Here is a 13,596-nt window from a genome sequence, read left to right as displayed (position 1 = left end):
CATAATGTAGTCTGTACTGTAGTCCTGTTCCAGTCAGTTGGTGAAATTATTATTGTGAGTATTATTCCTCTGTGCCTTTTTAAGAGTACATCTATGCTGTAGGTTTGTTGTGGAAGTAAAATTAATTTTCATTCCCCCCATCCCATCCCCAACAGCAGTGATAGCCCAAGCTCATTTCCACATGCAGATCAGTGTTTAGTGTTTTTTTTTTTTTTTTTTTTTTGCAGGCATTGGTACTACTACATAGATTTTATACTAAAATAAGTTGTGTTAACTTGGTAAAATGATGTGAAATGTCTTATCTTAAATTTTTTTTTTTTTTATATATATATATACAGGCATCGTTCTCGTAAGGGTCTAACAGAGCGATTTGAGCTATTCGTTATGAAAAAGGAAATCTGTAATGCATATACAGAATTGAATGACCCCGTAAGACAAAGGGAGTTGTTTGAGGATCAGGCTAAGGTACATGATTAATTATTGTGCCCTTTGATTTCAGTGCATGTATAAAGGAAAGATGGCCTGCGAGTGATTAAAAAAGTGGTATTAGCCTAGTGAGTTAAAATAGTGATAAAACTGGCTGTGTCTTCCTCCTCAGTTTGATTTCCACATGTTCCACTCACAGGCTTTTATGACTGAGCACATCAGTTAACTAGTTGCAGTGCTTACTTTCATAGATAAGTGCTAACCTTGTGGACCATTCTAAGTATAGCCAATTTCCTTCAAGAGTGAGAATAAAATCTTGTGTCTGTGAGGTATGCACCTTAACCATTATGCCAAACTCTAACTTACCTGAAAACAGACACTTATGTCAGTCTTGGTTAATGGGGAGTAAGATAAATATAAAAAAAAATGGTTTGGTAGATGTTTATAAAGGGTTTGTGTGTGTGCATGTGTACACGTGTATTTATTAGCTTTTTTAGTGGTTTGCTGCAAGACCTTTTTCATTTATGACTCAAGCGTAATGCACAATCCCATGTTGGGCAGTATAAGCTGTTAGACATTGTAAATGCTTCTGGTATGCTGTACACACTTACAAGCATGTGAGTCAAAGATTACAATGAAGAATGTAGAGAAAGCACTTGAACAGTGACTGCTGAGCAGTGTGGTGCTTAGTGGTAAGGTTTGTGACTCGTATCTCCATGATTTTGAATTCATTTCTGACCTTTGTTCACTGTTGTTGTTGAGATTCCATGTTATTGTATCATCTTTGGTTTTCCCAAAGTATTCCATTTTTTCTAAGTTCCATCAGTGTGATCGATGATTGGCGGCACTATGTCGATGTTCATCGTGTTACCCTGCTGCAGTCATCACACTTGGGTTATCCTGTCGTCAGGCGGTCCCGCAGTCGGCCGGAATTCCAAAGTCTTGGTCCTGCGTCGGTTGCTGTCGCTTCTTCCCTGACGTCAGTGCGCCAGGGGTATATATAATGCATCCGACGCCATTTTCTTCAGTCTTTCTTGCCGCACGGTGCCTGAAGCAGAACCAGTTCGCAAGTGCCGGTCGGCCGTCTCCTGAGATTTTTGAAGTCTAATTTCAGATCCGAAGTCTTCAATAAAGCTACGTACCCCGTTGTGGAAACTTTTCTTGCCTCAGACCGATGTCAAAAAAAGTTAACAATTGTATTTCTTGTGGGAAGCAAATACCTCATAAGGATTTTCATTCTTACTGCATACCTTGCCAAGGCCCAGAACACGACGTCACTGGTTGTCGTTTTTGTGCTAGGTCTAATAAGCGTACTATAAAAAGACGCTTTGATTTCGCACGACACTACTTCGGTAGAAAATTTAACTACACGATGCCTTCGGAGCAACCGACTACCGGCGTGCACAAAAAACGCAAGGATAAGGACAGGCAGCCTAGACCCAAGCCAGACTCCAAGGCCTCGGCTGGACCGGTCTCCGGTTCACCAGTCTTCAGTGAGGCTCCAACGCAGCCCCTGACTACTGCAGATTTGGAACCCGAGACCGCTTCGGAGCCTTTGGCGGAGAGTGCTAGGCCGACGCAGCCATTTTGTTTAGCCCCTACCGACGACACTGCAGAAAGAGATGTTGGTGCTGCAGAAACAACTTCTGTTTCTGAAGGCGTATTCAGACCTACAACGCTCACTATAAAAACGTATCCTAAGCTTAAGACTCCGATTAAACCTAAAAAGACTGCACTTCAGTCTCCAATTCAAGGCCCCATGTTTAAGAAACAGATGCTTAAAATGGCTGAAGATTTGATCTCTTTAATCAGGGGTTCCCAACCCCCACCCGACAAAAGGCCTAGACAAGAGGAAGATTATGCCTCCTCTGATCAAGTGTCTATTTCCTCAGGCTCCTCTGAGGACCAAGATTACTCCTTTTCCCCTTATGAAGATTCTGATGCTGAGGATTCTATTCCCTCAGCTTCTCCTCCTAAGGACTACTCTTTTGGGGAAACTTTACACACTATGAGGGAACATTTTCACTGGGAAGGACAGGACTACTCTGACTCAAAGAAAAGGCTCAGAGAGTTTCTTTTACTCCCCCAGCACAGACCACTTGCCATCCCCCTAGACATTGTGGATGATGTTTACTTAGAATCTAGTTTGAACCCAGATTCTCTGCCTCCTGCTCCAGCCAAACCAGACAGATACTATAGAGTGCCTGACTCCCACAAATTCCTTTATAAAAGCCCTGTTGCTGATCCAGAGACGATCTCCCAGGGTCCCAAAGGGGCTAAGGCTCTATGGCAAAACATCCTGTACCCTCTGAAAGGGACTCCAGAGCACTAGACTGGTGGGGGAAAAAGGTTTACACCTCAGCCACTCTAGCTATGAGAGCACTAAATTGCCAATTTCACATGCTAAAATATCAGCAATTTCTAATGTCTCAGTTAAAACAAAAAATGAGCACACTCCCTCAACAGTCTGAATTGAAAGAAATGCAGGATCTGTTGCATGCAACTGAACAGGTGGGCAAACATACTTTACAATGTGGGTTTGATTCTTTGGAGGCTTCCTGCAGAGCAGCTGTCACTGGGTCTGTTATACGTAGGCATGCTTGGTTAAAGGAACAAACTCTGCCTGGTCATGTTAAAGCAAAGCTTCTAGATGCTCCCTTACAGCAGGATGTTCTATTTGTAGTTAAAGCAGAAGAAGTCTTAAAGAAAATGGAGGATAAGGAAAAATCTATGCAGACAGTCAAAGATTTTCTACAGGTACAGCCCCCTCACTTCAGCAGAAATTGGCCAACAAAAAATTGGTCCTTTCCACCTACTGACAGACCACAGAGGGGTAAATACAGACGTCCAAGAGGCAGAGGACCACCACAAGCCCAATAAAAACCTCGACAATGGGGCACTACAACACAGAAGGGCGGAGAAGACAGGCCCCAAACTACCAGAAGGCAAACTCAATGACTTACACCTCATCTGGCCAAGCAACACTCTCTTGGCAGCTCCCTTGGGAGGAAAACCCGCACTTTTTTCAGACAACTGGCACATTGTCACAAAGGACAAATGGGTCCTAGACATAATTTCATGAGGATACAGATTCCATTTCCACACCTTGCTAATGAAAAGAGGAATGCCAAACCTGCCACAAAATCAATGGGCAGAGGCACAAAAACAAATTACAGCTCTCATGGACATGAGAGCCATTCAACTGGTACCTACACGGGAGCAAGGCCAAGGATTTTACTCAAGACTCTTTCTGGTCCCCAGAAAGGACAATGCCTGGAGACCTATTCTGGACCTTTCAATTCTAAACACCTTCTTACAAGTACCCATTCAAGATGCTAACACTACAGCAGCTTCTTCCCATGTTGGGCAAGAAAGCATGGCTAGTAACGTTGGACCTCAAGGAGGCATACCTGCATGTCCCTATCAGACAAAGTTGCAGAAGATACCTCTGTTTCATTGCAGGTTCAACCCATTACCAATTCTCTGCACTGCCCTTTGGCTTATCCACTGCACCCAGGGTCTTCACAAAATGCCTGGCACCAGTAATCGCATACTGCAGACAAAGAGGAATTCAAACATACCCATACCTGGATGACTGCCTCATCCAAGCAGAAAGCAAGGACATCCTCTTACAACATCTGGCTTTTGTAAAACATCTTCTAAGTTGCCTGGGCTACACAGTAAACGAAAAGAAATCAAAACTAGTACCCTCACAAAATATGACATTCCTGGGTGCCAGCTTGAATACAACGGCCCAGAAGGCTTATCTGATGCCAGACAAACAACTACAACTGACTCAATACTTCAAAACAATGGCAACAAAGATCCAACTCTCTGCAAGAAAAATTCTGCAGGCCTTGGGCTTCATGGCATCTTGCATACTACTAATACCATTTGCAAAGCTGCATATGAGGAAATTACAGTGGTACCTAAAAAGCGTATGGTCTCAGCACAGCCACAGCTTGGACACAATGATATCTCTCATTCCCTGCCTGCAACAGGAGTTTCTATAGTGGTCACAGGCATGTCACCTCAACAAGGGTCATCTTTCACCTTGCCCCCAGCCAGGCAAACTATGACAACAGATGCATCGGACTACGCCTGGGGGGCACACATGGCAGGACAGTGCGTTCAACACATATGGACTGCAGATCAAAGGAATCTGCACATCAATCAAAAAGAGATGCTAGCTGTACAGAATGCTCTGACAGCCTTCAAGAACCTATTACATCCAGGACAACTTACCATAAGGACAGACAACACCACAGTAATGTGGTACATAAACAAACAAGGGGGTACACACTCCTACCCTCTATGCAGGCAAGCAATGACCTTGTGGAACACAGCACTGGCTTACCAAGTTCAGTTACAAGCTCAATTCCTGCCAGGAAAAAAGAACACATTGGCAGACGACCTCAGCAGAAAATCATGGATCCCCACGAGTGGAAACTGGATCCACAAGTATTTGCAATGATAACTCAAAAATGGGGCCTTCCAGACGTAGACCTGTTTGCCAGCCCCCAAAACTATCAGCTAACAAAATTTTGTACAAGGACACTTCGCCATCAAGCTTGGAAAGTGGACACACTCTCATTCAGTTGGAGAAACCTGACAGTATATGCCTTCCCTCCATTGCCTCTCCTCACAAAGGTGCTTCTGAAAGTCAGAAAGGAGAGACCACGACTGATATTCATAGCCCCAGACTGGCCACGCCAGCACTGGTACCCACTATTAAGGAATATGGCCCAGGGCCCACCTTGGATTTTACCACAAATTGCCCATTTGCACACAGCAAAACAATCAGATTCTACACAGCCAGCTCAAAACCTTAAATCTGGCTGCATGGCAAATCACGTAAGCATCCAGCCAGCTCCTCTTTCCCAAGCAGTTATGGATGTTATTCTGGAAGCTAGGAGACCCAGCACCAGGAAGGCCTACTCGGACAAATGGAAAAGGTTTTGCGCCTGGAACCAAGCTAAAGGCCAAAATACACTTCAGCCTCACATGCCTCAGATTCTACAGTATTTAACTGAGATGTTGCACAAAGGACTTTCTTTTTCTTCCATTAAAATCCACGCATCAGCTATTTCAGCCCACTACAACACGGATCCACCCTTATTTTCACATCCACTTCTAAGGCAGTTCCTCAGAGGGGCAAAAAACATTAGGCCCCCCAGGAGAGCACCTACACCAACATGGGACCTCAATTTTGTTCTGGAAAAACTTATGCTACCTCCCTTTGAGCCAGCTTTCTCTGCAGATCTACAGTTTTTATCATGGAATACTGCCCTGCTGCTAGCAATAACTTCAGCCAGAAGAGTCTCAGAGCTGCAGGCACTAATGGCAGTGGAACCTTTCCTCATTTTCCATCAAGACAGAATTTCTCTACGAACTAATCCTTCCTTCATGCCTAAGGTGGTTTCCAGTGTGGCTTTAAATCAAACCATCCACTTACCCACCTTCTTCCCAAATCCACAGAACAAAGGAGAAAGACTCCTGCATTCCTTGGACATTCACAGGCAACTTTGTTACTACTTGGATAAAACTAAGGTTTTCAGAAAATCTGACCAGCTCTTTGTATCCTATGCTACAGCTTCACAAGGGAAGACTATCAAAACAAACCATTTCCAAATGGATAGGACATTGCATTCGTTTGTGCTATACCCATCATGGAAAACCAGTTCCTGCTACCATTAGGCCCCACTCTACCAGGGCAACAGCTACATCTACAGCCTTCCTCAGGGGGGTTCCAACCAAGGAGATTTTGGAAGCTGCAACTTGGGAGTTCAGTACACACCTTTACCAAACACCATCACTTACCACTTTACTCTAAGACTAGAGCTGGCTTCGTCACTGCAGTTCTGCAGGGCCTTCTAGCCTCCTCTAACCCTCTATGACTCCTCCACCCATCCTTAGCTTTGGGATTCTACCCAAGTGTGATGACTGCAGCAGGGTAACATGATGAACATAGTACAGTTTTGTACCTACCATAAATGTAGATGTTCGAGTGTACACCCTGCTGCAGTCCAGGTTACCCTTCCTCCATCCCCTCTGATCTGACTGGCTAAATCTCTACAATACCTTCCTGATGTATTTGCTTATAGCTGGAGGGATTTTGTGTTTGTGCTAAAATGTCTTAAATTGGTACTAATTACTGACCACCTTTTTGGGGGCACCTGACATCTGGGGCAAGAAAAACTGAAGAACATGGGGCGCACTGATGTCAGGGAAGAAGCGACAGCAACTGACGCCGGACCAAGACTTTGGAATTCCGGCCGACTGCGGGACCGCCTGACGACAGGATAACCCAAGTGTGATGACTGCAGCAGGGTGTACACTCGAACATCTACATTTATGGTAGGTACAAAACTGTACTTTCATATATGTGTTGCATTTTATCCTTGCTTTTGTGCTATCAGTCAGAGCTAAAAAGAGTCTGAGAAGGAACAGGTCACTTAACAAACAAGTTAAAATTAAAATTATACATTCATCTTGATGTTTTATAGTAACTATACCTCAGATTAGCTTATGTTTACATTCCACAACTAAGAACCATGGTCTGGAGCTTTTCAAAAATCCATTACAGTACTTTGTTAATTTTATTTATACTGGGTCATTGTAAACTGGCTCTGTAATATAAATTTCATCAAAACAATCATTACTTTTGTGCTTTCATAAATGAATGAAATTTAACCAGAGGTCCAAAGTCGAGACTTCATCCAAACTTCTACAGTAATCAAACATCCTCATTCAAAGCATGACGTTACTTCTCACATGGAGGATGTCAGCAGGAAACATAGCTGTAAACAGCATAATCTACACCATTCTCATTTTATTTTGTAGTTGGATTTAAATTACCTATTTTGTATGAGATGTATCTGTTCTTTACAAGCAAAGACTGATAGATTAGTTTAGTCTTTTACACTCAAGTGTTAATGACAGTTCCAAAAAAAGTCACCAGCTAATATGGCCATGGGAGGCAGATTTCCCCCTAAGGAGTACCATTTTCAATGCTTGTTTTGTCTTTGTGAAGAGCATGATGTAAGCAGTTTTGAGTTTACTAAGATTTGTAACACTAAATCTTGTTAAAAAGGGCTAGACTTCATGGAGATTTTGTTGAACAAGTTCACTGCAGTGGGATATGGGACGTCTGTTTCTACAATTAAGTCCACACCATAGGAGCCTGGATGCTTTCTTTAAAATAACTCATCTGATGTTGTAAATCTTTATTCATTCCTTACTGTTAGGACTTCAGTTCCATCCTCAGAACCGACACTGCTGGTACCAAGCTCGTGCCAACCAAAAAACTCTCAGCTAAGACTTGCACACAGTGCCCCTCTCATAGTCTCGCCAGATCTCGTTTGGTGCATTCCTCGTCAGATGTGCCAAGCCTTCTCTCAGCGAAGTGTAGCTTTTTTGTGGTTATTTCGAGTCTTTAGTGTTTGTTTGACAGTTTTTATCATCTAAAGTTATTTCTCACCTCTACCTGACTAAACCCTGCCCACTACCTTGGTAGTTTTTTCGTGCCATCATTGGTAGTACTCCCTCTCTCCCTGCCTTAGTAGGCCTTCCTCTTACCTTTTTGGTATTTCTTAGTACCATTGTTAGTACGCTTTTCCTGCTTATCAGTACATAAAAAAGTGCTTTCTTTCACTATCCTGTCTCTTGTTGCTATATATAGCTTGTTGTGTGGTAGTACTAGTGTGTTATAATGGCGGATAAGGCCAAGCTTGGGTTCAGGCAGTGTGATAATTGCAGGCGTAAGATGCCCAATTCTGACGGTCATGCCCGGTGTGTTTATTGTGTGGGCATTGACCACCTTAATGTTTCTTGTGACATTTGTTCTAGTTTCAGCAACAGTACATTGGCTGAACGCAAGAACAAGCTTAGTTTAAAGGGTATGCTGAAATCACCCTTCACAGAGGTTCTTTCTGGGACGGAGGTCTCACCACCTCCTAAGCATAAGGACATACAAAAGCATAAGAAGAAATGGAGTCTTTTGGTTCCGACATCCCATTCCTCCTCGGATCCGAGTTGACACCGGGCTTCTTCCGCGCCGTCGACGCAGACAGCTTCGGCACCAGGGTTACCTGTCTTCTCCCTCAGTGCCGTCCTTGATTCTGACTTAGACTCCTTCCACTTTACCGGCCTCGGCACCATCCCCCACAGTGCCGACTTTGTTTATTGCACAGGCTCCGACCACTGTACCTGCATTGGTACCATCCCCGGCCACGGTGCCAATGGCTTACACTGCTCACTGGTAACGACACCTTTAGTTCCAAAGGTCGAGCACCTTCCCAGAACTAGGTATTCTCCATCTTATGTCCCCTTTTTAGGACAACAATTTAGTCTATTTTAGACTTTCCATCGGCAGCATCCTTCAGATCCACCAGGAGTCTTTCGGAACAGGATGTAGTGAGGGTTGTGGACCAGCTTCTGACAGCTAGAGGATTAACCACCCAGACCAGGTCTTCCCTACCTCTTGGAACGGAAGCTCTCACGGTGTATTCTCCTGTCTATCCTCCTCCGACCTCCACCCAGGTTTGGCAATCCCGGATGGCACTTTTTGATCACTTAGGTTTTGCTTTATGATCAGACTACACCAACCGTGGGTAAATCCTACATTACGCATACCCAATCTTGGGGTATTGATAAAACATAATGCACTTGTATAAGTATGCGCAAGTTCATTGTTGCACCAAAGGTTCCCACCCAACATTCTCATTTCCCTGGATTGTGTTGATTTGGGGTTTCTGTCTATCGGGAGCAGTTTTGGATATCATAAATGGTTGAGGAAAGTTCACTGATGCTACTTTAGTGACAGTGAAGTTTTTATTTTTCTGTACTGTTGAGCAACCTCAGAATTGTTATATGAAGTGTAGGGGGGTGGAGGCTTTCTCCCCTGCAAAAAAAAAAACAAACTTTTTTTTCATTTTTTTTTCAATGAAACTGCTTTCATTTGGTCGCCATGTATCCGTTGATTTCTTGGTTAGCTTCCATACCTCTTAAGTTCACAAAAATGTTAGGCAAGGGAATCAATCCTTCTTTCGGATACACTCTTCCATATCACCCAAGTTAGTTTAACAGGCTTCTCTAGGAGTAAAAGAGGAACTAGCATTGATAAGTTCTGGCTGCTTCCACAAGACTATTAATTACATTTGTTTGTGAATTATTATTCATAAAATGAAAAAAACATTTTGCAGGCTACAGCCTTTATTCTGCTGAGCATCATACTAACATTCTTAGTTTGAGGAGGAGACAAACACCACCCAGTAGATGTCCAGCAGCTGTAGAAAGTCAGGCCAAGTGGTGTAGTATTTTTCAAAGTGTTTATATGGAATAGTGCAGTGTGACATTTTACTTGCTTTTTATTTATTTATTTTTTTAACAAAATGATGTCCTAAGAAGGTAGACATGTTTTTTTCTGGGATAAAGGGCAGAAGCTAGACATGTATATTTACTGATTTTAATGGGTAATGTCCTTGATACAGTCTTAAGACTTTCTTTCTCAACTGTAGGCAAAGGATGCTGGAGATGATGAGGCCATGTTTATCGATGAAACTTTCTGCACAGCCCTGGAGTATGGCCTTCCTCCAACTGGCGGCTGGGGTATGGGCATTGACCGACTGACAATGTTTCTCACTGATTCCAACAACATCAAGGTATGCCAGATTGGAGGGGGGGGGGGCACATGTGAGGTGACCTTTTTCAGTACATTAAGGGCCTAGAAGGCTATTTCATTATCTGCTGATAAACGAAAGGATGTATGCATTGTTTGTATTACTGCATTTTGTGTAGTATGATCTGTAAGTGTAGTATGATCTGTACATCACTGGACTTTGAGTGGGTCTCTGCAGTCTCATGCCCACTGGAGGGCTGTGCAAAGAAGTATGCTAATAAATGATACAGGTAAGTGAAAAGTCGACTGTGGCTGTGGTTATATATTGAGCAACTGAGAAACTGGCTTTTGACTGTGCTAGTGACAGATTAACATTTCCTGTTGAAAAGGGCAGTCATTTTTATGTGGCTATAGGGTACTGTATTAGTTAAAAAGATGAACATTTGCAAAGAATTAGAAATGTAAAGTTGAAGTAACCCAGTGCGTAGTAGTGGTTCTGCTAAACACCATCTTGGAATGTTAAATGAGTTTTTGAACTACTTGTGGTGATTTGAACTGAGGGCACCCTGTAAAGGTCTAAAGAGCACATTTTAGGAGCAGTGTCTGCTAAAGAAAAAATCAGTGGCACTCTTTAGTAGATTCACTGTTGAATTTTCTCTAATGCAGTCTCCAGTTTACCTGCTCTTTTTCTTCCCTCAACTAGCATACTTAAGTTTGTGTGTGCCTTATCTCAGTACTTGTAATGGTATTAGTGCCAAACTGGAGTTCACCAGGCTTCTTCATGCATCAGTTCATTTCAGTAACTAATGTAGTAAAGCTTTTGATACTGGCATTCATCATGAAAATGTTCATGTTCAGTATGTAGGAAGTACAGACTATCAATGTGTTCATGTGGCTACTGCATTACAAGCTGAGGCCCATGAAATCATTGTTTGTCCTTTCTGGGGAAGGATGGTGGAAAAGAAGGGCTAATAACTGTCAACTTCTTTGGAGGTTAAGTCCGGTTCACAGAAGGAATCAGGGGCACTCTTCTTCACCAGCTCACCCTCAAACAGTAGCAAGTCAAGCTTGAGCCCATTAAGAGCCCCCCACCCCAGCAGCTACTGTAGGGGAGTAAGTTCTGTGTATGTTCTGGTCAAGGGTTCAGAGCTGTCCCATGTGACCAGCTTGCCCCTGTGGAGTGCTCCCTTGAGTCTGCATGTTAGGGTTTAGTGGGACAGGGGACTCATCTCTCCATGTCTTCCATCTTTGTCCATCAGAGTTCATTGATCGGGATGTTTTTGGAGACCTGTCTTAACAGGAGACTCTGGACAAGGTTGCCTGTGTTATCAAGATGTCCTATTCTAATGTTGCAGTATTTTCACATGTGGGATCCTCTGCCTCAGGCGACCCAAACATCCGGCTCATATACCAAAGCTTAAGTCTGGCTGCTATAAGGTGCACACGACCATAAACTGTGGGTCGTAAATGTGACGTCCGCTTACACAAACGTCAGAACTTCTCTGCTGGAGTCTAACATCAGCTTGCTTGTTCTGCTCCGCACTACTTGCTTTGTTGAAGATAAGTAGTCTGTTGGAGAATCTTTCCTTATTTTTTGACTAAGCTTAAGTTGCTGTTTATCTGTTGTTAGCTGATTCCGTCCATGTCATCTAGGAAGGGAAAATGTAAGTGCAGGTGGCAAATTCCACACAGAGACGCACATGACCTCTGCTTGTTTTGCTTAGGGTCATCCCATGATCATACAGCATGTAAAATCTGCCAGTCGTTTGTCCCTAAGACCCTGCACAGCTGTCTGGCAGCCCTCAAACTGTTTGTAGAAAGCCAACGCCTGAAGCACCTTGCCCTCAGTATGGATCCTGAATCGGCTATCCAGGCGGAGCCACCTAAAAAGAAGGCCAAGGTCTCTAGGCCTGACTGCGCCTCCGACTTTGGATGTCCTTCCAGTCTAGGGGCTGAGGAACGTCCGATGGGACTGGTGACTTTGGCGGGTACCATTTCGGAAGCTGCCCTTGTTTCTCCAGCCAGCATGTCCGCGAAGGTTTATGTGACATTTATCTCCACCAATGTTGGGGGGGGGGCAGCTCACCCATACAGCCGCCATTTGCCGTTTCCGAGGAAGGCACTGTGACCCCAGGCCTGACATCTGATACCAGGCCTTTAGCCTCTCTGACATCTCAAAAGACTCCTGTCAAAAGAGAAACAAAAGATTAGGCATTTATCTCCCCCAGCAGAAGATCAGCCTGACTGGTAGGTATTTTCCTAGTCACTGATTCAGGCCTTCATGGCCCTGAGGCCTACTGCCTCACAGACTCCTGCTCTGACAACTTTAAGTCCCAGGCTTGCTTCTGCTAGCTCCATACCACCCCCACAGACTCGAAAGGAAGATTCTTCTTCCTCTGATGAGTCTCACTTTTGCCTCCCAGTTGGCCTCTTGCCTGGAATACTGCTCCCCAGATGAGAATCCCTTGGAAGGGAACTCCCCACCAGAATATGTAACTTTTGTGGAAACTATCTCCAAAATGAGAGAATATTTCAAGTGGGATTCTACACAAATAACTGAGGTGCAGAAGAAATAATTTGAGCTTCTGCAGATGGAGTCCCCCTGTCCTTCTGCTATTCCTCCTGTGATTCCTGCATGTTTGGACGCCTTTGTCTCTGCTTCCAAGATCCCAGAATCCCAGCCACCGGCCCCTAAAAGGCCAGACAGGGTCTACAAGGTTCTTCATGATTACAAATGTCTTATCCAGCCTCCCATGGCAGACCCTGCTGTGATTGCTGTGGCAGCTGACAGACAATCGATCCCATCCTGTTCTCTGCTGCCATCAGGTAAGGGCAGTAAGTTGATGGACAGACTAGGAAAGAAGATTTACACTTCCTCAACTCGGGCCTTTAGGACCATCAATTACCAGACTCGTACAGTAAAATATGCCCTAGGCCTAGTTTTCCAGACATCTATTGTACTCTCCTCTATACCCGACTCCCCAACTAAAGCCTCAAGTTGCCTCAAAACTTTGCTTAGCAGCACACGTAGCCAGGCATTCAATAAAATACAGCTACAATGCTGCTGAAGCCTCAGCCAGATCAGCTGCATCTGCATCTGTTTTGCATAGGTATTCCTGGCTCAGACTTCAACCTCTGCCAGATGACTTCAAAAACAAGATCTTGGATGCCCCCTGGACAAGTTCTTTTTCGTAAGCAATCTGCAGAACTTTTCAAAAATCTGCAGGAAAAAAGCAAAGCACTACAGGATGTTCTTCGTGTTTCACTGTTGCAGTCATTACATTTGGGTAATCTGCTGGCAGGTTGCTCTCAGTCAGCCTGAATATCAAGTCTTGGGTCCTGCGTCGGTTGCGGTCTCCTCTTCCATGACGTCAGATCATCAGGGGTATAAAACATGCGGCCGACACCATTTTCTTCAGTCTTTCCTGCTGCACAGTGCCCGAAGGAGAAGCAGTTCGCAAGTGCCAGTCGGCCGACTCCTGAAATTTTCACATTCGAGTTTCAGAACCGAAGTCTTCAGTTTGTTGCGGAAACTTTTTCTTGCTCCTTAC

The 13,596-nt window shown here is 44.0% G+C and overlaps 1 protein-coding gene across 4 annotated transcripts in view; it reads left to right on the top strand.

Annotated features, from left to right (window-relative positions):
- KARS1 (lysyl-tRNA synthetase 1) overlaps window positions 1-13,596 on the top strand; it is a 580,608-nt gene that overhangs the window by 477,425 nt on the left and 89,587 nt on the right. For 3 of the 4 annotated variants that reach the window (XM_044081774.1, XM_044081775.1, XM_044081773.1), the window contains 2 exons: window positions 339-465; window positions 9,945-10,088. In XM_044081774.1, coding sequence (XP_043937709.1) covers window positions 339-465; window positions 9,945-10,088 — 271 coding nt within the window. The remainder of the gene's footprint in view (window positions 1-338; window positions 466-9,944; window positions 10,089-13,596) is intronic. The other variant, XM_044081776.1, reaches the window with a different exon arrangement.

The sequence above is a fragment of the Protopterus annectens genome, chromosome 8.part1 (assembly GCF_019279795.1).
Source record: "Protopterus annectens isolate FY-2018-M chromosome 8.part1, PAN1.0, whole genome shotgun sequence".
Classification (NCBI taxonomy): Eukaryota; Metazoa; Chordata; order Ceratodontiformes; family Protopteridae; genus Protopterus; species Protopterus annectens.
The sequence above is the reverse complement of the archived record's forward strand: the minus strand, read 5'-3'. Positions and strand labels throughout refer to the sequence as shown.